This window comes from Trichomycterus rosablanca, chromosome 7 (genome assembly GCF_030014385.1).
Source record: "Trichomycterus rosablanca isolate fTriRos1 chromosome 7, fTriRos1.hap1, whole genome shotgun sequence".
Classification (NCBI taxonomy): Eukaryota; Metazoa; Chordata; class Actinopteri; order Siluriformes; family Trichomycteridae; genus Trichomycterus; species Trichomycterus rosablanca.
The window spans coordinates 11659566-11686695 of record NC_085994.1 but is presented as its reverse complement, the minus strand read 5'-3'; the positions used below and the strand labels follow the sequence as shown (position 1 = coordinate 11686695).

The 27130-nt window shown below is 38.6% G+C and overlaps 1 protein-coding gene across 1 annotated transcript; it reads right to left on the bottom strand.

Moving 5' to 3' along the window:
- Positions 1 to 8796: 8796 nt before the first annotated feature.
- Positions 8797 to 24251, bottom strand: slc38a5a (solute carrier family 38 member 5a). Its single transcript, XM_062998390.1, has 15 exons — positions 24195 to 24251; positions 24027 to 24093; positions 22088 to 22203; positions 18925 to 18998; positions 17104 to 17196; positions 16922 to 17003; positions 16171 to 16253; positions 15143 to 15201; positions 14882 to 15019; positions 13505 to 13584; positions 13272 to 13372; positions 11986 to 12101; positions 10802 to 10946; positions 10571 to 10674; positions 8797 to 9079 (listed from the first exon to the last, which is right to left on the bottom strand). The coding sequence occupies exons 1-15, from the start codon at positions 24248 to 24250 to the stop codon at positions 8975 to 8977; spliced, it is 1419 nt and encodes a 472-aa protein (XP_062854460.1). The 5' UTR covers position 24251; the 3' UTR covers positions 8797 to 8974.
- Between the last annotated feature and the right edge of the window lie 2879 nt (positions 24252 to 27130).

Below are 27130 nucleotides of genomic sequence, written 5' to 3'. Positions count from 1 at the left end.
CCTGGGGAATGCGGCACCTGTAGCCCATTTCCTGCACACGCCTGTGCACGGTGGCTCTGGATGTTTCTACTCCAGACTCAGTCCACTGCTTCCGCAGGTCCCCTAAGGTCTGGAATCGGCCCTTCTCCACAATCTTCCTCAGGGTCCGGTCACCTCTTCTCGTTGTGCAGCGTTTTCTGCCACACTTTTTCCTTCCCACAGACTTCCCACTGAGGTGCCTTGATACAGCACTCTGGGAACAGCCTATTCGTTCAGAAATTTCTTTCTGTGTCTTACCCTCTTGCTTGAGGGTGTCAATGATGGCCTTCTGGACAGCAGTCAGGTCGGCAGTCTTACCCATGATTGCAGTTTTGAGTAATGAACCAGGCTGGGAGTTTTTAAAAGCCTCAGGAATCTTTTGCAGGTGTTTAGAGTTAATTCGTTGATTCAGATGATTAGGTTAATAGCTCGTTTAGAGAACCTTTTCATGATATGCTAATTTTTTGAGATAGGAATTTTGGGTTTTCATGAGCTGTATGCCAAAATCATCAGTATTAAAACAATAAAAGACCTGAAATATTTCAGTTGGTGTGCAATGAATCTAAAATATATGAAAGTTTAATTTTTATCATTACATTATGGAAAATAATGAACTTTATCACAATATGCTAATTTTTTGAGAAGGACCTGTAGTTGGTCCACCTTGTAGATATAAAGTCAGAGACGATCGGTCATCTATTGCTGCTGTTTGAGTTGGTCATCTCTGAAATCTTCGATCTTTGGCTGGATATATTTTTGGTTGGTGGACTATTCAGTCCAGCAGTGACAGTGAGGTGTTTAAAAACTCCAGCAGCGCTGCTGTGTCTGATCCACTCATACCAGCACAACACACACTAACACACCACCACCATGCTTTTATTCAAAGTGACTTAAACTACAGTGACAGTATATTGTCTAAGCAATTGAGGCTTAAGGGCCTTGCTCAAGAGCCCAACAGTGGCAACTTGGCAGTGGTGGGGCTTAAACCAGCAACCTTTGGATTACTAGTCCAGTACCTTAACCTCTAGGCTACAGCTGCCCTACAGACAAGAGCATCCCTGTCCAAATCCTGCAGTAACCAGGTAAACACTCTAAAGCTGAATTAGCTCATGAGCAGAACATTACACATTAAGAGCTCAGAGAACAGTTAAGTGAATTCTGGCATTGCAACAAAAGTATGTGGACACCCCTCCTAATTATTAAGTTAAGGTGTTTTGGACACACTCACTACTAACATCAAACCAATTACATTAACTAAATGATACCCATGAAACTATGTGAAAACTGTTTGTGAATGACATTTTACTGATTCAGCATGACTGTCCCCCTTGTGCACAAATAACGTCCATAATGGCATTGTTTAACAATATAGGTGTGAAGTAACTCCTGACCTTTTTCCCCATGCAGCGGACAAATCAAAACGTTGAAAACAAACCAGGCCTTCTCATTCACCATCAGTGCCTGATCTTACAGACAATCTTAATTAAATGGGAACCCATTCCCACAGTTAACTCCACAACTTTGTGGAACCTACTTTCCCAGTTGAGTGCAAGCTGTTATAGCTGCAGTTGGGGACTCCATATTAATACTCTTGGATTTTAAATAGTCTATCTACTAAACTCATAATTAGAAGTCCACATACTTACGGCCATCTAGTTTACAAAGCATGGACATAGAAATTGGTAACAATATAGTCAATTAAAAGAGCTAAATTATTTTGTGGGATGTTGGATTTAAACCCATTTATTTTAATAACAAAGGGACTACAGATCTACTTCACAGTCTGCACTGCACAATTTACTAAGGTAAAATTGTGTTTAATTCCAATTAGAGAGACCATAGAAGGTGATTCACTTAATCCTGGTTTTCCTCAAATCAATATTTATGGAGGCACTCAGTGTATCTGGTTGTCTCATATTTGTTGTCCGTTATACATCTATGCAAAGCAATCGATAGACCGAATCATTTCCACCAGATGTCTGCACTGGTTTTAATGCAAAAGGTTTCCTAATAACCTTCAGCTTTGTGAGGCTCAAAACATATCTTTTTTTCCACAATAGATTACAGTGTAAGTGACTTAGTGAGTAAAGATGTGAGTGTCTAATGCCCGGGCATGTATTGTTGTGCTTTCAGGTGGCAACAGACCCAGGTGTGACCCCAATTAGAATCAAAAAGTTACTTAAGATGAGTACATACTGTATATTCATCTGGGGTAGCCTAGTGGTTAGAGCTTTGGACTATCAATCAGAAGATTGTGGGTTTGAACCCCAGCTCTGCCATGCAGCCACTATTGGGTCCTTAACCCTCTCGGCTCCAGGGCCGCCGTACCATGGCTGACCCAGCGTGTTGACCCCAGCTTCTAAATGAGCTGGAATACCTGGAAAAAGAGTGCTCAGCATATGTTAGAAATCCTTCATGTCTATTGGAAAAGCATCAAGTCACCATCTTGCAGCTATAACAGCAAAACCTACTTTCTGGTTGAGGCAGAAACATGTTGGGTGGAAATAGTGCTGTGAATAAATAATTGCCACTTCTGAATTCCTTTCCTTTTTGCACATTTGTCACTTTTAAATGCTTAAGACAGTCAACCTTCTTTTCATCTTAGACAAAGATAACCAAAATAAACACATATGCATTTGCTAAAATGGTGACCAAAATGTAATGGCTTGTCTTTAGATGAAAACTTACACACTAACACAAGACCTTTGAGATACTATTGATTGGACTAATTGATCAAAGGTGGAACTTTTTGGAAGGCATGGGTCCAGTTATATCTGGCATAAAACTAATACTGCATTCTATTATAAGAATGTCATACCAACAGTCAAACATGGAACTGGCAGTGTGATGAAATGGGGCTGCTTTGCTTTGGCTGGACCTGGACCAGGGGCTGCTCGTTCCTTAGGGCGGTCGGGCGACGCACCACCAAAGGGCGAAAGGGAAGAAATTTTTCTATCACAGCTGTGACTGTTCTGGACAGTCTGTCTTGTCTCTGAATATCGTAGTCCAATCAGCGTCGAGTTGTGTTCCGTACAGTACCGCCCCTTTTGGGGCGACTTCAGTCTGACTGAAAATCGCCCCGGATTGCTCTCATAGACTCTCATGTTAAGGCTGTTTAACTGCAGGCGCTGCAATACAATCTGAATGGGTTCCGGGAGGGCTCGCACTTACGTGCTTGCGTCACACGTAACCTGGTGTCGCGATCTCGTCACCATGACTACCATTACCTCAGTTCGGAGCAACTCCATCGTGTCATTAAGGGAAATGCCATTCAGTCGTCGTAGTAATCAGGATAAATTAGCAACTAAAGAATTAGGGCCACCCAGACCAAATTTAATCTACAAAGGGGGGGAAATCATGTAAGTTACAACTAAATTACAAGTAAGTAATATAATTTTTAAATTGTGAATTGTGATTGCACTTATTGTATCTCCCCAATTGTTTAATTGTACTTCTTTATTCATTGCACATCAGCCCTGATGCCAATCTTTATTCTGGATCTGCTGCACCTAAAATAAAATGCTATCTGATGAAGACTGAATTAAATTGTTAGTGTGAAGGCTTTACTTAATTTTATGATTAATGGTAAAGCTGGTCTCTATCCATGTTCAAAGTTATTCGTGAGGGCAAACTGACAGATGACTTAAGATCTTAATTATTTAAGCTTTAATTTACCCATTGAACGGGTCACCTTGGCCATCATTGCAACAATTGCCCCCCCTGAGAGATTTGGCAGGAGCCGCCACTGACCTGGACAACTTGTCATAATTGTTGGAATCATGAATTCTGCTGTCAGGAAATCCTAAAGATGAATGTCCAACTGTTAGTGACTTAAAGCTCGACTGTAGTTGGGCTATGTAGCAGAACAAGCATCTGAAGCACACAAGCAAGTCCACTAGTGAATGGCTCCAAAGACACAAAATTAAGTCTTGGAGTGGCCGAGTAGAAGTTTTTGACCGCATTAAGATGACGTAGACCTAAACAGGCAGTTCATAAACAAAGTAAAACAATTCTTCAAAAAAGAGTGGGCCAAAATCCCTCCACAGTGATGTAAAAGACCCATTGCAGCTACTGCCAATGGTGGCACAACCAGTAATTAGGTTTAGGGGCAATTATTTTTTCACATTTATTTTTAAAATAAATCTTTATCTTCAGTAAGTGAAGTGACCATTAAAAAACTTCAATTTGTGTTTACTCATGGTGCTTTTATGCATGTCCTGATATTGCAGAGTGAGATGTGGCCCTGGGTCCTTCAATCGATGCTTCAATCGGAATTGTTCGACCAATCACAAATTATGCCAAGTTCACACTACACGACTTTCTGATTTGTCGGGTCGCTGTATATTTCACACTACACGACTGATCGGCGATAGGGGGTTTCACACTACACCATCTATCACCAACTGGAATCACAGGCGAGCTTCTCTGGTCTCCCAAACTATGTTTTGTCACGAAAACAAACGTGAGAAGTGACGAGGGGTTTAATGACACCACGTCCAAAAATGCACGTCAACAAGTAGCGAGTGATCAAAGTGTTTGTGCGCTGATGTGCAGTGTAAAATCAAGGAGGAAAAATAAATGAATCTGAGTGGATTTGGCAACACGAACAGTATGGATTGTTCTATAGTAAGTTGGAGGTTAATTAATATTTTTGCAATGCAACGTTGGTGTTTTGTAGAGAACAATCAGGTCAGAAATACTGTAAAGCTTGTGTGTGTGCCGGTGTATTCTGATATAAACTATATTATGTCCCTGTCTATATTATGTACCGGTACCCTCCTCTCCTGCGTTTCCCCTCACACCGTATCTTGCGTTCTCATTGGCTGTTCGACAGAGCACTCATTGCCAGACGTGCAACTGAGATCAGATATCTGACATGCTAGATATCTCAATCCGGTCGCCGAGCGCTTGGCGAGCCGGTTGGATCGAGTTGTTGGATAGTTCACACATAGCGACTGAGTGCCGAGTTTCGATCGCCGAGCAAACGCCGAGTTGCTCCCGAGCCGGCAAATCTAGCACCGACTGGTCGCCGAGCGAAATCTGGCCAAAAATCGTGTAGTGTGAACTTGGCATTAGCCACCCGCTATGACATCACCACATTTGCCGGGCCTTTCTCGTTTTTCTTCTTCTTTTTTCTATTTTTCTCATTTTTTAACCTAAACCAGAGAAAAAGCTCCGTGCCACGCACGCACTTAATCCCCTTGTTATAATACATGCTTAACATGTAGTAGTACCGTTTTTTTTTTTTGCTTACACAGAATATTTTACATATTGTAGCTAGCCTTGGCTTGGCTAATCTCTCATAGCTTTTTGCTACGCTAGCTAGTAGTTAAGCTAGCTGGCTAACCTAATGGTAAATCTGAGAAATTTATTTCATGCTTTGCACACTGTTAATATTTTGTTGGAACAATGATTTCCAACATTCTTTCAAATACTGAAAGTAACACAGTTGCCAGATCTTTTAGCTTGCATACTCATTACCTAGCTAGGATTAGCTAGCCCGCCAATAGCCCGGGATGTTATAGCAGCAGCTAGTTTGTGATTGGTCGAACGATTTCGATTGAAGCACCTCCCCTGTTGACCCAGGGCCACATCTCACTCTACAATATCAGGTTGTGCTTGTTGGCGGCACCTTGCATTAAAATTAGTTGGAAGACCTGAAATTGTGCGTCAAGCAAAAAGAAGAAATCGATACTCTTTCAAAGCTCACCGTAAAAATCTGACACTGGCTGTGTAAAGTCTAGTCTGTGGCTTCACAGAAAAATCAGTGTAAATCCTGAGCTTTTTTTCTTCGATGCAGTGAGACGCTGCTCCCACCTAGTGGTGATTAGAAACAATAACACCCAAAGAGTGTTGGAAATTGAATTGCTTATGTAGCGATCTCTACTTATTCTTTCTGTGCGGCCCGGTAATAAATGACCCACGGACCGGTGGTTGGGGATCACTGCTGTAAGGCAATAGTGCTACCCATCGAGCCACGGTGCAAACGCTATGATTTTGATCAGCTTGCAAAAGCAATATTAGATACACAGTTGGTGATGTATGCAAATACTATACATACTATATGTACTAAACAAATTTAAATAGCAAATTGTGTTATAGAACACGAGACAAAAACAGAGTGGAAGCTGTTATGATAAACCATAATCAAACTGAAATAAACCATTGCTAAACTCTTCTTCATTTAAAAAATGAACAATTTATACAAACTACTTTTTAAATATATTTAGATGTACACTCACATCAAGTAGATTTATCTTAGGCACTAAACAATACAGTGGAATTTTAAAAAAGAAGAACCAGTCTAAAAATAAAATGTGTGATAAAAAAAAAACAGTTTCAAAAGAATAAAAATTTGTTATATATTTTAAATTGGATTTTGTATATTTGCATATTTTAAACCTATTTCAGCTAACAGGTTTGCTATCAATAGATGGCTATAGTATAAAATTAACCTGAAAAAATAGACAATATTATGAAATAATATTAATAAAAAATGTTTTATCATAAAAATGTTTGCAGCAACATTTCTCCCTTCAAACTTGTACACAACATTTCCAGAAAATACTTTGAGTAGATATTTTTGGAAATACTGGTTGAATGGGTCAATACTGTTCATTTGACTGATGTTACAAACGTCAAAAACGAATCATACAGAACATGTAAACATCATGCACAAGGACAAATAATTAGACTTAGTTACTGTTGACAAAAGCCACCCCAATTTTATCTATTAAAATACATTTTTAACAAAGCAGGTAGGAATTTACCTGGACAAAAAAGTCTTCAGTGTATAAATATAGTAATCTTGTGTAAAGTCAGTATTTCTTCAACATAAAAATATTCTGTACAAATGTTGAGCAATGTTGATGTAATAATTTAAGTATTTTACACTTACCAAATATGGTATACACTGTACGGCCACAAATGCACTCCTCCTAATTATTCAGTTTAGGTCTTAAAGCCCTAATTGTTAACATGTGTATAAAATCAATATCTTTTTTTTTTTTTTTTTTTTTTTTTTTTTTGTGGCAAGTTTGGAATGGGCCTGTGCATAACTCTGCCCCTTGTGCATAAAGTGAGGTCACTAAGACAAGTCTTATATGAAAGAACCTCAGTGGACTGAGCAGAGCCCCAATCTCATTGAATAGCTTTTTGATATTTTAAGTGAAATGGGCAAAACCACAGACACACACCAAAATCTAGTGAAAAGCATTTGCAGAATAGTGGAGGCTGTTGTAGGTGTGGGGGGCCAACTCTATATTATGGTCCATGGTTTTGTAATGGGATGACCAACAAGCTTATGCTCAAATGTCCACATACACTGATCAGCCAGAACATTAAAACCACCTCCTTGTTTCTACACTCGCTGTCCATTTTATCAGCTCCACTTACCATATAGGAGCACTTTGTAGTTCTACAATTACTGACTGTAGTCCATCTGTTTCTCTGCATGCTTTGTTAGCCCCCTTTCATGCTGTTCTTCAATGGTCAGGACTCTCCCAGGACCACTACAGAGTAGGTATTATTTGGGTGGTGGATCATTCTGACATGGTGGTGGTGTGTTAGTGTGTGTTGTGTTGGTATGAGTGGATCAGACACAGCAATGCTGATGGAGTTTTTAAACACCTCACTGTCACTCCTGGACTGAGAATAGTCCACCAACCAAAAATATCCAGCCAACAGTGCCCCGTGGGCAGCGTCCTGTGACCACTGATGAAGGTCTAGAAGATGACCAACTCAAACAGCAGCAATAGATGTGCGATCTACAAGGTGGGCCAACTAGGTAGGAGTGTCTAATAGAGTGGACAGTGAGTGGACACAGTATTTAAAAACTCCTGACTCTTAAAGAACAGTGAGTGTAGAAACAAGGAGGTGGTTTAAATGTTATGGCTGATCTGCGTATATTTAATTCAATACATCTGCGTATAACAATAGAGGTATAACATAACATATTTTTGATAGGACTTTAAAAAGAAAAAAGTAAAACCCACTAAATTCAGTGATTCATTCCTACTGCTGATGCTTGATTACAATTAAGAGCACTGATACAGTCTGTACAAGGTAAGAACAGTGAATTTACTCATCTGATCCACCCTCAGTGTGCATGTGTCAATTCTGTGGACAGTCGCACTTCAGAGTTTCTAATCTTAACTTGTGCATTTATATGTATTGACGCACAGTGAAGTGTTTTGCCTCAGTATGGAGTCTGACAGCATGTTCAATTCTGCACATTCAGATCTGATGTGGATATTTTGCATCATGTCCCAACATAAAAGTAATACCCTGCTTATCATATTGTAACTACACTAACGTTGTCTGAAAAAGCTTTAATATAACGACTGCATTGCAATTCATTATGATTAGATTTTAAATGGTAGCTGGTAGCAAACAGTTCATTACCAGGGAAACTACACATGCTAGATTGTGAATGCTGACCTGGTTCTGCTTACAGTGTTTATGGTCATTGTACTGTGCTACATTACTGCCACCTTTACTACATTATGCTGTTTTTTATTATTAATATAGCATGTGTGAATAGTTGAGATAAAACATTGTGATGCGTTTTGAAATATTGGAATTGAATGCTATAAGCTTGTCAGTTATCAATAACTGTCATCTAATAAAAGTCAGTTATCAGTTAAATAAAATACATTTTTAAAATTTGCATCCCTAGCTAAAACCCTGTGTTGATTCTTAAAAAAAAAGCCTGCTACAAGTGCTGCTCTAATTCATCAGGCATTGAGAGCTGTATTTATAATGGTGGTGCATCCTGGGGATTCTTTGGGCAACATAACACGATAACACGAGTTATATGTGTGCAAAAATATAAATAAAAACTTTAAAAACAAACATACTACGACTGATGCTTTATAAAATCTGGAATGATCTGCCTGAGCATGTGCTGGTTCAGAGGTCCACATGTATTTCTGGAAAGGGTCCAGTTGGTCTTGTGTTAGTGTCCTCCCACTGATGAAGGATCCCCATTCACCCAAGTAATGATGATAAAGCTAATGCTCATCACCATAAAGATGAAGCCTAGAGCTGCAAACAAAGCTGCCTGAAAGTAAAGCAATACATATGAGCTGTAAACAGACAAAAACTGCATATGTTCTTGTTCAAGTTGAGGCCAAGCAATAGTAAATAAATGTGAAAATTTAAAATGACAATAAAATTGACCATACACTGATCAGCCATAACATTAAAACCACCTCCTTGTTTCTACACTCACTGTCCATTTTATCAGCTCCACTTACCATATAGAAATACTTTGTAGTTCTACAATTACTGACTGTAGTCCATCTGTTTCTCTACATACTTTTTTTAGCCTGTTTTCACCCTGTTCCTTAATGGTCATGACTCCCACAGAGTAGGTATTATTTAGGTGGTGGATCATTCTCAGCACTTCAGTGACACTGACATGGTGGTGGTGTGTTAGTGTGTGTTGTGCTGGTATGAGTGGATCAGACACAGCAGCGCTGATGGAGTTTGTAAAATACCATGTCCACTCACTGTCCACTCTATTAGACACTCCTACCTAGTTGGTCCACCTTGTAGATGTAAAGTCAAATTGCTGCTGTTTGAGTTGGTCATCTTCTAGACCTTCATCAGTGGTCACAAGACGCTGCCCATTCTCAGTCCAGCAGTGAAAGTGAGGTGTTTGTAAACTCCATCAGCATTGCTGTGTCTTATCCACACACTAACACACCACCACCATGTCAGTGTCAATGCAGTGCTGAGAATGATCCACCACCCAAATAATACCTGCTCTGTGGTGGTCCTGACCATTAAAGAACAGCATGAAAAGGGGCTAACAAAGCATGCAGAGAAACAGATGGATTACAGTCAGTAATCGTAGAACTACAAAGTGCTCCTATATGGTAAGTGGAGCTGATAAAATGGACAGTGAGTGCAGAAACAAGGAGGTGGCTTTAATGTTATGGCTGATTGGTGTATCTTGCCTCTAAATGGATGGGCTTTGTTAACTAACTTTATGACAAGTTCCACCCGCTGTTCAGAGCACATAGAGCTTGTGTAATGGAATTATTTGTAGCCCAGTGGTTAAGGTACTGGACTAGTAAGCAAAAGGTCGCTGGCTCAAACCCCACCACTGCCAGGTTGCCATTGTTGCCTTAACTCTTAATTGTCTAGTCTGTATACTGCAAGTCGTTTTGGATAAATGCTGAACATGTAAATGTAATGTAAATGACATTAAACAATGCATTGGGGCAGTTGTAGCCCAGCGATTAAGTTGCTGGGTTAGTAATCGAAAGCCCTGCCAAGTTGCCACTGTTGGGCTCTTGATCAAGGCCCTTAACCTTCAATTGCTTAGACAAAACACTGTCACAGTACTGTAAGTCGCTTTGGATAAAAGTGTCTGCTGAATACTGAAAATGTAATGTAACTATCGTCTGAGATTTAGTGTCTTCACTTTTGCAAGACTTCAGAAAATGACACAGTAATCCAGGCTGGGTTTTTTTAGACACAGAAAGATGGAGTCAAAGAACAGGGTATAAAGTGTGGACATAATTTGGGGAAATGTGATATTTACCTGGATCTTTGGTCGTGATTTCAACGGCTCCTGTTCATCTGGGACAATTCGGATATAGATTATTCCAGGTAAAATGAAAATAAGACTGGGTGCAGATGTGGCTCCTGAGGAAAAAACAACAACAACAACAAAATGGTTTAGTAAGTTTACTGTAAAATTGCTCTGTAATCACTGTCTGAATTCTTACTGTCGTGTTAACAGTATAGAAAACAATTAGTTACTGAATCTTACCAATAAAACCAAAGATTTCTTTGATGTTGTGTACAAAGATGACGAGTATATCAACCACAGTGATGAGGCACAGGGCGATGCATGTGTGTAGAGCCCAGCTGAACGGTTTATCAGGAAACAGCATTTGTAACACAGCACGTCTGATCTGTACACAAACCAAAAGCCAGACACCCTTAGCTGTACTCAAATAGTCCATAATAAAACTACAGTACTGTAAATACAAAATATATATATAACATAACTGTTTTAAAGTACAAGAACGTCATATTTAATAACTGCTCCATGTTTATAAAGAAGGAACACCATCAACAGGGTGCCAATCCATCCCAGCCCATCACTCACAGGAAATTACAAGTACTCAAATACTCCATAATAAATATATCAGGCATGTTCTCCTGATGTGGTTTCACTATGTTGGTTTCTCTTAAGCTCCCTGGTTACCTCCCACCTCCTTAAAAACACATCAAAGTAAATAGGGTAATCTTAAGTATGAGAAAGTGTGTGATGCCCTGCAATGGATTGGCACATTTCTGCCCCGTGTCCAATTTTCCAGACATCTACAAAGAGTAAAAAGCCAGTATGGGCCATCGAAGATCAAATTATATTATGTATGTTGCAATTATTACTAAGTACTGATAATCTGCTGATGCCGTATGTTCTAAAATATGATAAAAATGGCAACTGAAAATCTACCCAAATATTGGCTTAAAACAAGAGTGTTCAATTTTAGAAAATTAATGACAGTTGGCCGGCAAGTCTAAACAAAGCCACACCCCGTGTTATAAAACCAGCCTAAAACGCTCCTGATCTTCTTTCCTCACAACTCAAAACAGAAACGACATCACAACAACATTAACGTTCCTGAACTTCTGGATAGACATGGAGACTCCAAAAAAAATATTTCAGGCAGGTTGAAAAAAAGATTTGTTGACTGATTTCAGACGGATGTGTGTATTTAATTTTTCAGGACACAGTTGCTGTAATGAGTGCAATAACATTAGTTTACACAACAGTGTCAAGATCATTAAAGTTAGTCAAGTAAGCCTATTATTTTTTTATTTGTTTCATTACACAGACTCTGTGGCCAGTCATTGCGTATTGGTTTGGTTGTAGTTCCTGTAGTTATATTCAGTGAAGTAAATGAAAATGCATATTGACAAGTGGTGCACATTCATGTGTTTTACCGGAAAGAGAACCACAGGAACAGTGAGGGTGACCGCGACCAGCACTGCCAGCCGCACACAAAGCATCAGTGTGTCCTTTGTCGGGTAACTTTCTAGTAGATCGTCCTTTACTTCACCTACACACAGAAAGCTCTGTAAGACTTCTCTAGCCATGCATATTTTACACTACATGCACAAAAGTATGTGGACACTTGGTGATGTGTTCTGCCATTATAGCCACACCTCCCAAGAACTAAAATATTGCCATAAATAATCCTTGACAAAGGTGGGTCATACTAAAAAACTGACTTGTGTGTGTGTGTGGCCACATCAAGAATGTCACCTTTCCAACAATCAAACTGTTAAAAAAAGAATCTGCCTTTATTTGAAAAAAGGCCTCTGAAAAGTTATTGTACTGACGTTGCTTTAAGTGTGAGCTTCATGTATTGGGTTAAACTGGCTTAGTCTCTGCATACAAGGCTAAGAACTTCATTTGTCATTTTAGGCAATAACAGAAACGGTATAAAGCATCGATCCCCAACCTTTTTTGCACCATGGTCTGGCAGGGATGGGAGGATTTAAAATAGAATAACTATACTGCTCACACTTTTTTTGCTGCAACGAGACGCTTCCACCTGGGGGTGATATGAAACGATAAACACCTGTGTGTTAGTAATGGAGCTGATGTAGCGATCTTTAATTATTTATTCTTTCTGTGCGGCCTGGCAATAAATGACCCACGGACTGGAACCGGTCCACAGCCTGGTGGTTGAGGACCACTGGTATAAAGAACACCACCTTTGGGCTCTGGGGCCATAAATGACTAAGAAGAACGTTTCACCCTACCATCCAGCAGTCTAACAGACAAATCAAGGTCTGCCAGGGATGCCATTACCTCTCTGAATGCTTACTGCACACTATAAAGGTCAAGGACCTGGCTCTGCTGTCAATAGTTTAGGCTTGGCCTCTTAATTACACTAACTATAAGTCCTAGTGTTAAAGCGTCCAGTATATTATCATGACAATGTCCTGTGCACAGTTGGGTGGTAGGTCAGGATGTGTGCGAAACCTAGACTGGCCTGGACAAACTCCTGACCCTTACTAGTTCTAGTACCAAAAATTTAAATCCAACCTTGCTATTATTTTTGTGAATAAAAAAAGGGGAAAGGGCTGTTGGTTCACCTCTGCATGATTCATTAATTTTAAATAAAAGCTTCGTCCAAGTGTCCACATACTTCTGCCAGCGTAATTCATTTTTTAAAATGTATTTTCCCCATACTTATTCCTTACACCAATCACATGCTTACCATAGAAAGTGAGGTAGCCAAAAATGGCAGTTAGTAAATACATGATGAACATGGCTAATATAGAGATGTTTGCCACATTCTGCATTCGCTTTTTGGTTGCTCTTGTGTAGAAGAATAATAGAACACACAGACAAACAATAATTGTTAGAAAAACAACACAAATAAAATACAAAATGCATCACAGTTAAATAGCAATCAGAGCTTGTGTGCATGTGATTAATGCAAAGACTTACTTCCTCAGCTCAGTGTAGATGGGCAGCACTTCAGGGTGGCAAACAAAAGCAAAAGCCAGAATAGGAATGGTATATGCAGCCTGCACAAGATAAAAGACAAAGCTAATCAGCTTCAGTGTAAGACTTGAGGTTTGTAATTCTCACAAAACACCACCAATGCTTTACACTGTGCATATAAGGGCACTTAGATGGTGCAGTGGTCTAATGCAGGAGTTTTCAACCTTTTTGGACATGCGCCCCCTTTCGTGTGCCGACCTTGAACTTTATTTGAAACTGCAGCATTCATTAATAACAGTAAAAATGAGATGACTGGAAAGAGAAAGTTACGCTTCACTTCATACGAATAGACTCCTGACTCACTTATCAGCGATACTGTGAACAAAGCATCTCCCACTATACACCTCTTTTAAAGACACACACACGTCCTATAACAGCAGTCATTGCTTTTGTCACACATTTATCTTCACTGTTACTATTTCTAAGTTGTTGGGTTTTTTTTCCCAGACTGAGCTGGATAACATTAGACGTGCATGTGTGCATGGTCAGCAAGACTAATCAAATATGTCCCCTATGGGTGAAAATCTCACAATCTCACAATGTCACACCCTCCTGGACAGGTACTCGCACCAACCCCGTCCCCGTCCCCACACACACACACACAGGTTGAAAACCCTTGGTCTAATGCAGCAGTCAAAAAGTTATTGAGTTCAAATCTCTGGCTGGGTACCCAAACAGGCACAACTGAGAGAGAGAGGTGAAAGTAGTGTGCCTCTCTGTACGCTGTACAGTTCTCTCTGAGCCTCCATCACTGGAACATCTCAGCTCTAAGCAGCAATAGAATTACAATAGGGGACTTGGCAATGATTAGATGGTAAAATACAGGGGAAAATGCAATCATTTATTTATTTTATAAATAAATGTTCAGCACATATTTGTGTCATTTATGACATGCTAGGTATTATGGTGCCTGTTTATAATTTCTTTTCTTTATATTTTTAATCCACATTATATTTTCATTTTCGTTTTTATGGCAAGACACATTAATATTGTTATTGTACTTTCTTTAGTAAGGATTTCTTTAATGGTTCCAGGTTTGAGTAGTAGTTGTTTTTTCCTCTTGTATTCAGAAAATTCTATTAGGATGTGATTGTGTTGGGTGTCTGAAAAATGCAAGGAAAAAAAGAAATTGTGCAGATGAGGACAAGACTTAAAATCAGTCTAGTGTAAACTACACAGTACTCAAAATATAAATGACAAATACATATCATTCAACTTGGTAAAGCAGAGCAACACATTATTTGTAACGTAGCCCTGATAATTTTCTGATTTAATAGGCTGTTTATGCACTTGGCTGTGAGAAGCAGAACCATGTCTTACTTGTGGTGTGAGTGTAGCCAGTTTAGCTTCACATGTGCCGTTGCTAGTGCTGATGGTTGTAGTGTTGAGGGCAGATATAGTAGTGGTGGTGTTCCTGCTTTCAAATGGACAGTCGGTTACAAACTTCTTATAGATGACCTACAAAGCATGAAATACAATATGTGAAAAGAGGTTTGTAATAATTTATATTAAAATAAGCAGAGGTCAGACAGTGATGGATAAATGAATAGATGAATGAATGAATGAATTACATGGACTCACAGATATGAGGAAGAAAAACATGCATGAGAGAGAGAAACCACTGGTGTAGCCAAGATAACCTACATTATATCACATAAAACACGCATTTCAACAGTTACTGAAAAAGTTTATTATTACAAGCCACATCCTCTGACATGGCGTAATCAAATCTAATCATTTGATTTAAAAAACATTAACACTATATGGCCAGAGATATGTGGACACTTGGTCATAAACCTTCTAGACATCCCATTTCAAAACAATGGCCATTGATATGGAGTCAAACCCCCACCCCAGCCCTCAACCCTCAGAGAAAGCTTTCCATGTAATATTTTGAGCACAAATCAAAAAAGCACTGTGGGGCCTTGAGCAAGGCTCTTAACCCTTAATTGCTTAGACAATACACTGTCACAGTATTGTAAGTCGCTTTGGATAAAAGCGTCAGATAAATGCCGAAAATGTAAATGTTGAACGAGGAGACCTGAATTGCAGTCTATTGTTCCCAAAAGCTGGGGTTAAGGTCAGGGCTCTGTGCAGACCACTGAAGTTTCTCCACACCAAAATGGTTGGATGTATATAAATCACACATACATTTACGATTCCATAAATGGATGCATGACAAATCCTAACAGTATGGTGAGAATTTAAATGGATTCAAAAATAAATACAAAAATCTGATTTAATGGATCTAACTGTGATTATGAGAGCACTTAGGATTTTAGTCATTTTTAGGCTAGCGCATTAGACCACTGCACCACCTGAGTTTAAATCCCAGGAGGTGCTATCAACCTGGCCAAGTACCCAAACGGCCACCTTGAGTTGGAGGGAGTTGAAATGGGCTTCCTTGCCACTGTACAATTGTTACATTATAAAAAATAATGTATATTTAACAAAGTTGGATGTGTAGAAATTATTTTATAAAATGAATGACATCTGAACTTAATACTTAAAAGGTGTGTCCACATACTTTTGGCCATTTAGTGTAAATAAAAGTAAATTATGGTAAAATGTGGTGAAAAAATTAGAATGAAATATGAGGGTGGACATACCAAGTCGTCGCATGAGAGCAAGAGGTAAGATTACAGCAATACTGACGATGAGGATGAGATAATTTCCATTTAGAAACCACTCTCTACCAGAACACAAACAACACACATCAATTTGATGATGAAAATAACACAAAACAAGCACCAGCACACATAAAAGCCATATTTACATTTCAGAACAAGTGGCATCTGCAGGAATGATCAAAGCTACTTCGGTTTAGCAAATACATCACCCATTTGCTCCGAGTTGGGTTATTTTTATTCTAAATTTGCATTTTGCCTTTTCCGTCCAATCTAGACTTAATCACTTCCCCCAACTGTAATTGGAGACCAACACCCTAATTAAAAAGAGCTGCAGACTAGCACACAAACCCTCTGACACAAGCACAGTCACCAACAGCTTCTTTTAACCTGTCAGAGATGGGGTCTTACAGAGAGCAGTATCATAATGTAAATTGATATTGCAGTAAAATCACATTCACATCCTGATGTAAAATGTAAAAGGACATTTTTAGTTCGTACTATTCCACGGTGTTCTGGAGACATAGCCTTATATTTTAGGTTTTGTATATTACTGATGATGGGGTGGTCTGATGTGTATGACTAGTGCTTTAAGGCATGACCAAGTCAGTGCACATTATGATTTTAGCTTTTTGGGTCTATTCTACATATTTTAATGCCATAAGCACGGTATAGCATGAGCTTCTGCGGTGTGAGTAAATTAAACAAAGGATAAAAATATTCAGGTTCTTACCCAGAGTCTGGTTCTTTATTTAAAAGTCCTATCATAACAGAGGGCAGCTGATTCTTCACAATAAACAAGTAGGTGGACATGGCTACAGGGTGACAAAACATAACATAAAAATATGACTCAAAATGCATCATTACTGGGGGTGTTTGAATCAAAACATGGACAAGAAAGTTCTCCAGTCTCACCTCCAATATTATGCATGGTTATTACGCAGGCTGCTAAGATTTTTCCTGCCGGTCCAAATGCACGGTAGCCCAACTGCTCATATACATGAACACCTTAAACAAGGACAGATATAACAATCATATAATTATTAAAATAATCATCAGTATTTGGCATCATGATCTTTACGATTAAAGTACTTTTATGAAAATTTGTCTTGATGATGCCACAGCTGACTGTTCAAACAAAACATTCTAGCACAAAACATTTAAATTAGCTGATCTGTGTTTAGATCTTACAGTGTAAATAAATAAGCCTGGTATGTGCACACACACAGCTTTGAATGTTGGTGCTACATGTGTGTTTAGAAATTAATTTGGTTAATCATTCTTCATATCCAATGGCCTCCAGTTCACTAATACTCTTGAATTTGCATGTGGCGACACCTTCTTAAAAGCCCACCAAAGATTTTCTATTGGGTTCGAGGCAGGCGACTGACAGGCATTAGAGAATACTCCAGGACCTCTTCTAAAACCAAGCCTGGGAGGACTTTAAGGTATGCTTGGGATCACTGTCCTGTTGAAAGGTCCAATGACTGACAGAAGGCATGACATTTTCTCCTAGGATTTCCTGATACGTGATTGAATCTATCTTGCCCTCCACATGATGCAGGTTTCCAGTGCCAGAAGAAGCAGAGCAGTCTCAGAGCATCACGAGTCATCGCCACACTTCACTGTAGGCATGTGCTTCATCCTTCTTCCTTCAGATATACCGCTGATCCACAGGCCAGAAAATTGTAATGTTTTTGTTTCACCACTCCACAGAACAAAATCTCAAAACTTGTCTTATTTTTATGGTTTAGAGTAAATTGAAGCTGACTTGTCTTGCTTTTGGGTCGGTAGAGGTAAACGTCTTGATTCTGAGACTAAAGTAGCTTTTAAAAGTGGTATTTTGTGTTGAATTTGGAGAAAGCAAATGTTGAGCTAATTAAATTGTTCTAGTTTAATTGGTTAATTGCAAACAGCTAAAAATTTACAAATCTTGCTAATAAACCTAATTTGCAATGGGAGTTAAACATTTCTGATTGCAGCTGGATGTTCCAGGACATAGAATTTTTTAACAGTGCAGTATGGTCTGCGTGAACTTTTTATTTATTTATTAGGATTTTAACGTCATGTTTTACACACTTTGGTTACAATCATGACAGAAACACTAATTACTCGTTACACAAGATTCATCAGTTCACAAGTTCAATATCAAACAGTCATGGACAATTTTGTATCTTCAATTAACCTAACTGCATGTCTTTGGACTGTGGTTGGAAACTGGAGCTACCAGAGGAAACCCATGCTGACACACAAAAATGCAAACTCCACACAGAAAGGACCCGGACCACCCTACCTGGGGATTGAACCCAGGACCTTCTTGCTGTGAGGCGACAGCACTACCCACTGAGCCACCCTACGCTTGAACTAAATTTTTTAACAAATAATTATATTTCTTTTACAGCCTTCAAAGGCCCAGTGTCATATTTCAGTGGTGTGTATCTGGTTATTTATATTAATGCAAGTTTATATTCATGTTTATGTAAGGTTGTTTACAAATGATATCCTGGTTGCATCCCAAAGTGAATTCTATTCTGTAACGTCTCACTTGGCTATATCCTCCCCGAACCACCAGAGGGCACTATACCCAGAATACTGAGCATAGCAAATACAGTATTTAAGTAATAGTTAAGAATGTTAGTTCTATTTATGACAAATACAATTTGATGCTTACACGGTAACAACCCTGAACTCTCAATAATAATCAAATAATCTGTATGTGTTTATTTGATCACTCACCAACCACATCAGCACTCTTTAGCAGCAGGTGGATGGAGTAAGCAGACAGAATTGCAATTACCGTCATAAGAAATCTACAAAAGCAACAAACAAGGAAAAACAAAACAATTGTAATGAGCTGTATATCTGTGATGGAACCAACCAGTCTTCATATACATTAGATCCTGCAATTAATTGCAATTGTATACATTTAGTGGCCACATAATAATAAAAGTGTAGCTGGCAAATCTGAAGCAATTACATGATTCAACAATTTACAACCAAAGGTGGGTCCAACACAGTATTGTTAAGAGGTTTATGCTGTCAATATCCCATTCTACCACATCACAAACGTGCTCTGCTGGATTCGAAACTGGTGACGGAAGAGGTCATTCAAATACACTAAACTCATTGTCATGTTTATGGAACCAGTATAAAATGACTTGTGCTTTGTAAAATAGTGCACCATCATGCTGGAAGTAGCCAGTATAAAATGGTAAACTGTAACCATAAAGAGATGCACATGGTCAGCAAACAAAAAAAAGATACTGTACTGATATGCAAACATAAGGAACCGCAGTCCTTAATATCTGCAATAGTTTAATAACCATTTAAAACACTTGACTGAAATATAATTGACATTTTATGGAAGTGAACATTGTGCGAGGACACAGCCTTGACTACATAAATAAACCTTTAGGTCAGGACACTCCTTTATGCAAATAACTCATGACACCTATTGATCTCCTCCACATTTGCGTATTTACCCACACACACCTGTTTTAATAATATATAAATCGGTTAACTCTCATTGTATAAGCCTATCCAAACTAAAGATCCAATATAACTTTGATTGATTGATTTTCTATTTCTATTTGTTCTAGAATTTTGATGAAGGCTTTTGAACATATCATATGCCTTTAAAATACATACATAAGAACATATCTTAACAGAGCATATACAGTAGACCCTTGACTTACGAATTTAACTGGTTCCAAAGGGCTGTTCTTAAGTCAAAATGTTCGTTAGTTAAACCTATGTTTCCCATAAGAAATAATGTAAATAGAATTAATCCGTGCCAGACCTCCCAAACCACCCCCTTACCTAACCTTTCTAATGTCTTAAATGGTCTTTTTAATGTCTTAAATGTATTTTTGTTATAAATACAAGTGTATTTTCCCTTGAACCTTAAGTTATAGAATATACATTCCTGTAATAAACAATAATAAACAACAATACACAGTAGTACTGTACATAAAACACACATCACATTTCAGTACAGTATGTGTGCTGTACCATACACCATAATCAATTTCCTTCTTTTTATATAAAATGTATCTACCAGAAACAACAATAACTCTCATATTTCTCTATTATTTCCTTCTTTATTTCAGTAGTGTTGTATTTTGTAGGTGTAATTGCACGAAAGAAAGAATACTTTCTTCTTCTCTCTCACTTACTGTCCCCTCTGTCTGATACACAGTGATTTTTTCATTTTCTCAACACTGCACATTCTTTCGGGACATTTTAATATAGAATTTTACAAAATATAAAGAAAACACCGAAAAAACACCATCCGAATGTTTGCTCACTGTATATATACTGCAATTAGCTGATGTGTCCAAGTCAACATGAATCAAAATATTCCATTAAAGCTGTCATTTAAATTCATTAACAACCACTGAAGAAGTAAACATAACTTGAAATGACATGTAAATGACTGGATAATTAAATGTAAGATCATGACTAACAAGTCAAAAAAATGCAGTAAAACTAAACATTAAATAACAAATTTTGTTTGCTTATTGCTTTAATGCCATGTCAACACATTGGTTACATTCGTGGCAGGATAGTTCAATCTTTTCTTGTTTTATATATAAAGGATAAGGTACTATAAACCAGCTTTGCTGGTTAGTGAGCTTTTGTCAAGTGGGTATCAAATTGAAGTTAAAATCCAACAAAAAAAAAAAGTGTACACAAAATGCAATAGTTTGAATAATGGTGTATTGGAGCAAAACACAAAACTTAAAACAGTGCATTGAAACTAAATTGCTCCCATACATTAGCCAATCATGTCTAGGGCAGACAGGCAATCATGTACGTATGTGTATGACGCCCAGTCGGCCAGTGTCAGAGCTGAGATTCGAACTCGCGAGCTGGTGGCAAGCTGTTGGGCTAGTGTGTTTCACTGCTGCAGCATCCGAGCAGCAGTAATACATTGTTTAAACATGGGCGGCTTGTTCCTTAGGGCGATCGGGCGACGCACCACCAAAAGGAGAAAGGGAAGAAATTTTTCTATCACATTCAACCAGTGTTAAACTAGCTGTCACTGTTCTGGACAGTCTGTCTTGCCTCTGAATATCGTAGTCCAATCAGCGTCGAGTTGTGTTCCGTACAGTACCGCCCCTTTTTGGCGATTTCAGTCTGATTGAAAATCGCCCGGATTGCTCCGATAGACTCTCAACATATTGTTGTTAACTAACATTAAATTGTTAGAGTGAAAGCTTAACTTAATTTTATGATTAATGGTAAAGCTGGTCTCTCCATGTTCTCCAAGTTATTTGTGAGGGCAAACTGACATTGATGACTTAAGACGTTAATTATTTAAGCTTTAATTTACCCATTGAACAGGTCACCTTGGCCATCATCGCAACAATTGCCCCCCCTGAGAGATTTGGCAGGAGCCGCCACTGTGTTTAAACATTTACTTTTATGACTAGGCTTGTTTACTTACATATGAGAACAGTGTATTGCTGTTGTGTTGTGGATTAAATAAAGGGTCAAATTCAATCTTGAATCAAGTTACTACCATTAATCCAATACTTAATATATTCTTGACTGTGGCATGCACAGCTGTTACAAACCAGGCACTGCCATGCACATTTTTTGGGGGGTGGTCCAAAGTTATGGCTGATCGGTGTTTATTATGCATAATTAATTGTCATAACAAAATGAATTGGGCTATCCTTTAAAGTAGAACCTATAGTAATATATTATATTGTAATTGTAATAAACTGTAATTGAATATAGTTCGCCAAAAACAGGGAATGCTACTAGCTTATTTAGAGCTAAAAAGGTCCAATTCATATTGATGAATTCAGCCTAATATCAGTTATTGAAAAAAAAACATTGATAAGAACAATACGCCTAATACACACACATTGTAAATGATATGGTAACTCACAGAAAAAGAACAATGCCAGTGTTGGACATTGCAAATGCCAGTCCCAGAATGCCGCTGCCCATTATAGCATTACTGAGATTGAAGATGGACATTTCGAAAGACGTCTTTCCCTCAGACTATAAAACAAAAACACAGCATTATGTTGTAACAGTCTACAATAAAAAAAATCCAAAGATATACACTGGTAAAATCCCATTAATTATATTAATGCTAAACATTTTTATTTTAAAGTATGCTGTTAGGTAGTTAGATGGCACAGCAGTCTAATATGGTAGCCTATCATCGTTGAGAATGAGCAAAATAATCTCCTTGTCACAGAAACGCCTACTGTTTGGTCGATGTGTCTGCATGAGCAGCGAAGGAGTACATAGGGAATAAAAGAATCCTTCGTACACGTTAAAGCTCTCAGTAACAATCCGCCAACAGCTTCACACAGCTTAGAAGAGCCAAGGGATTTGTGTAAGTGGCCTGGGTTAGATTGCATATTGACACTGGGATATACGAGGGTTCTTCAAAAAGTTTTAGCACTTTTTTACCTTTAATTAGATTTTTTAAAAAGTCCTATGCATTTTTCCCAGCGTCGTACCAACTTTTTAATGCCATTTGGTTGAGCGCGTAGACACTGATGCACCGCTGCTTTCACATCACATAAAAATGTTCTTCCCTTTAAAGCTTCTTCCAGCGTCCAAAAAGGAGGAAATCACATGGCGCTAAATCTGGACTATAAGCTCTCTCAGACACTACTCCTCCCACCCTCACTGTTTCCAACCAAAATATAAAAGTGCGGAAAACTTTTCGAAGGTCTGTCGTATCTAAATTGGGACAATTCGACTGGGGATCATGGCATTCTTACAAATACAGTTTTTAAAGTTAAAAAAATGAATATATGCACTGGATGTACGTATATTAAAATTAGATATTCGGGTGACGCTGCAGTCTAATGTCTAACTCAACACCTTTTATAGCCCTATTAACCAAAAAGAACTCTGGTTCTTGAACTGGTTCTGTTTAGGCTTCTTAGAACCTTGAAGCTTTTCAGAGAACTGGACAGTTTTTGGATGCCAAGGATGTGTCATCAATAGTGGGCATTGTACAACAGAAGTTAATAGTCCTAACATAATGGCGGAGTGTGTAGATTAGCTGCAGGCGTTTGTGCTGTTGCAGATTTTCATTTTTATGCAAAAAGTTTCGATCAACTATTGGTGATAAAAAGACGGAGAAGACTACTCCGTGTGGGACGCATGGTATGTGAAACGTTTCATTTGCAGATGTTTAGTAAACATGAGTGAAAAGAAAACTAGCAGCCATATAATTAATGTATAGTTTGTTAGCATTTGTATATGCACACAAAATGGACATTTATACTTTAAAACTTCATTTATGTAGTAAACTTTACAGCCATATTTCATTTCTTTATCCTTTACAAATTGACATGCCCAAGAATGACGCCACGGTTCATGCTGAAAGAACCTAGTATTCTTTGGTTCGTTCAGTTTGGAAGCTTTTTTTTTGGTGGAGGAAACGTGCTGAACCGGTTCAAAATCAAGTGTATGAAGCGGAAAGGAGTCAAGTATCAGTGGTGCTACTGTCCTGACACAAATGGCAACATCTACTTTTTGCTACAACACCATTGCCTATTGTCTGGTCAAGGAGTGGTGGAGAAATACAGAGAGAATATTGTCTGTGCTAAAGCTTTACAATTGTAAAAAGAGATGTGTGCAAACCTGCAGCCCTCCCTGGCCAGCGTGGGTGTTGTGAAATTCATGATGAGTACTTCAGGAGATAATATATTTATTACAGCTGCAAAGAAATATTCAACCCCAGAGCTAGATTCTGCTTTAAATTAAGTCTTTATTGGTGACATTTATTTCTTACAGACTCCTACACTCACAACATATTTTTATTTGTGTTAAAATCTCTGTGTACTGATAATACTCACATCTGTAAATTCTGTCTTTTGAGATATGAACTGGTCTCTTTCAGCCATGTTCTCCAGAGCATCGAACCTGCACATGAAACAGTGTATACAAGTTCTTTAATGCTGGCATTTACATAATAGAAATGACACATTGGAAAAAAAACACCAAAGTGAACATGTAATACATACCCATTCTCCTGGTTAACTTTATCAGGGCTGAACTGAATCTCCATATTGCTATACATAATAAATTGTGCTGGGAAACAGAATCTAAAAGAAAAAAAAACAGAACTTTGTTCAGGTGTGTATCAGCCCAGCACAGCTTTCAAGGTTTACACAAGGCATAAATGCAAATCTCTACACAAAACACACACAGGGGGTGGACCAGCAAATGAAACCACCACATGAAGAATAAGCTTCACTTCAAAATGAGAATCACAATTACAAACATAGTAGTATAGGTGAGGTCTGTTGGGTTAATTGTTCAGACAGCATGTATCAGCAATAAAGAAAAAAATACTACTATTAGCATTTTGAAATGTGACGAATGTCTGCTTAGGCTAAATAGTTGGTATCAAAACCTGGAAAACTGAAACATGATTACAACAATCATAAAGCATAATGCTTAACAAAACATGTCTTGAGCTTCAGAAAGCTGAATATCATAGAAATTATGCCACTGAGAAATAATTTATCTAAAAAAGACCAAAACTTAAATAGGATTATATTGCCAAAAGTATTCAGTCAACCATCCAAATGATTGAATTCAGGTGTTCCAATCACTTCCATGGCCACATGTGTATAAAACCAAGCACCTAGGCATGCAGACTGCTTCTACAAACATTTGTGAAAGAATGGGTGGCTCTCAGGAGCTTAGTGAATTCCAGCATGGTACTGTGATAAGATGCCACCTGTGCAACAAGTCCAGTCATGAAATTTCCTCGCTACTAAGTATTCCACAGTCAACTGTCAGTGGTATTATAACAAAGTGGAAGTGACTGGGAACAACAGCAACTCAGCCACGAAGTGGTAGGCCGCATAAAATGACAGAGCGGGTCAACGGATGCTGAGGCGCATAGTGCACAGAGGTCGCCAACTCTCTGCAGAGTCAATCGCTACAGACCTCCAAACTTCATGTGGCCTTCAGATTAGCTCTAGAACAGTGCGTAGAGAGCTTCATGGAATGGGATTCCATGGCCGAGCAGCTGCATCCAAGCATTACATCACCAAGCGCAATGCAAAGCGTCACATGCAGTGGTGTAAAGCACGCCGCCACTGGACTCTAGAGCAGTGGAGACTTGTTCTCTGGAGTGACGAATCACGCTTCTCTTGGTAATCCGATGGACGAGTCTGGGTTTGGCGGTTGCCAGGAGAACGGTACTTGTCTGACTGCATTGTGCCAAGTGTAAAGATTGGTGGAGGGGGGATTATGGTGTGGGGTTGTTTTTCAGGAGTTTCAAGAGTCGGGCCCTTAGTTCCAGTGAAAGGAACTCTTAATGCTTCAGCATACCAAGAGATTTTGGACAATTTCATGCTCCCAACTTTGTGGGAACAGTTTGGGGATGGCCCCTACCTGTTCCAACATGACTGCGCACCAGTGAACAAAGCAAGGTCCATAAAGACATGGATGAGTGAGTTTGGTGTGGAAGAACTTGACTGGCCTGCACATAGTCCTGACCTCAACCCGACAGAACACCTTTGAGATGAATTAGAGTGGAGACTGTGAGCCAGGCCTTCTCATCCAACATCAGTGTCTGACCTCACAAATGCGCTTCTGGAAGAATGGTCCAAAATTCCCGTAAACACGCTTAACCTTATGGAAAGCCTTCCCAGAAGAGTTAACGCTGTTAAAGCTGCAAAGGGTGGGTCGACATCATATTAAACCCTATGGATTAGGAATGAGATGTATAAAATTATTAGGTTCACAATTGTAGATCATTAGCTCCTTCATGAAACACGAAAGGACATTCTCAAAACTGTTACTACAAAATTGATACCAAAAAATTAAAGGATAGTTAATTCCTATGATTGATCTCATATACCTGTTAGCAGTGGGTGTGGCTAAAACACCTGAACTCATACATTAGGGTTTTCCACATACACAGACTGTATCTAAAACACAACAGCAGTGGGGGAAGCTTAAAAAATATGTTAATTAGCTACACGAATTCAGTCATGAAAATTTAAGGCAAATTTAGGCAAGCATCTGCTCCTCCTTCTTTCCGTAAGCCACCTGGTCTTTTTGTTGTTTTTGATCACATAAAGATTAGGAACTAGCATTTAGGTCATTTAACTCCTGGAATGGCTGACTAACATCAGAAGTAAATGTGACACAGATAGCAGTCAGAAAATCCATCATTTAAACCGGCTTAGTCCATCCGGCTGTAGTCCATCTGTTTCTCTGCATTCTTTTTCTCTGCACGCAGCCCCCTTTTATACTGTGTCTGATCCACTCATACCAACACAACACACACTAACACCACCACCACCGTGTCAGTGTCACTGCAGTGCTGAGAATGATCCACCACCTAAATAATACCTGCTCTGTGGTGATCCTGACCATTGAAGAACAGGGTGAAAGCAGGCTAAAAAGTATGTAGAGAAACAGATGGACTACAGTCAGTAATTGTAGAACTACAAAGTGCTTCTATATGGTAAGTGGAGCTGATAAAATGGACAGTGAGTATAGAAACAAGGAGGTGGTTTTAATGTTATGGCTGATCGATGTATATATACCTAATGGCAAACTGTTACATTAAAAAAAAGACAAGTAAAAATGTTTACAGACACAAACTTATCTAACTTCCTAATTTTATTGACTGTAAATGCTAGAAAATACATTAAAAGGTTTTGAGTATACAGTAGAACAAATTTTACAGGTCTAATAGTATAGTTATTTTATACTAAATTTAAAAAATGACATTAATGGCATTAATAGTAAATTAATACATTCCTAGTTCTCTAGCTAGAAACACAAACTGAAAATACATTCTACAGATTTGATCTGGATTAAAAGTTTTAAGTTATAAGTAACCAAACTGATCTTTACTATTACCCCTCCCCAAATTCCAGATCAAAGCAGAAAATGTCAACTAACCAGAGCAGAAGAAGGAAAACTCTGGCAG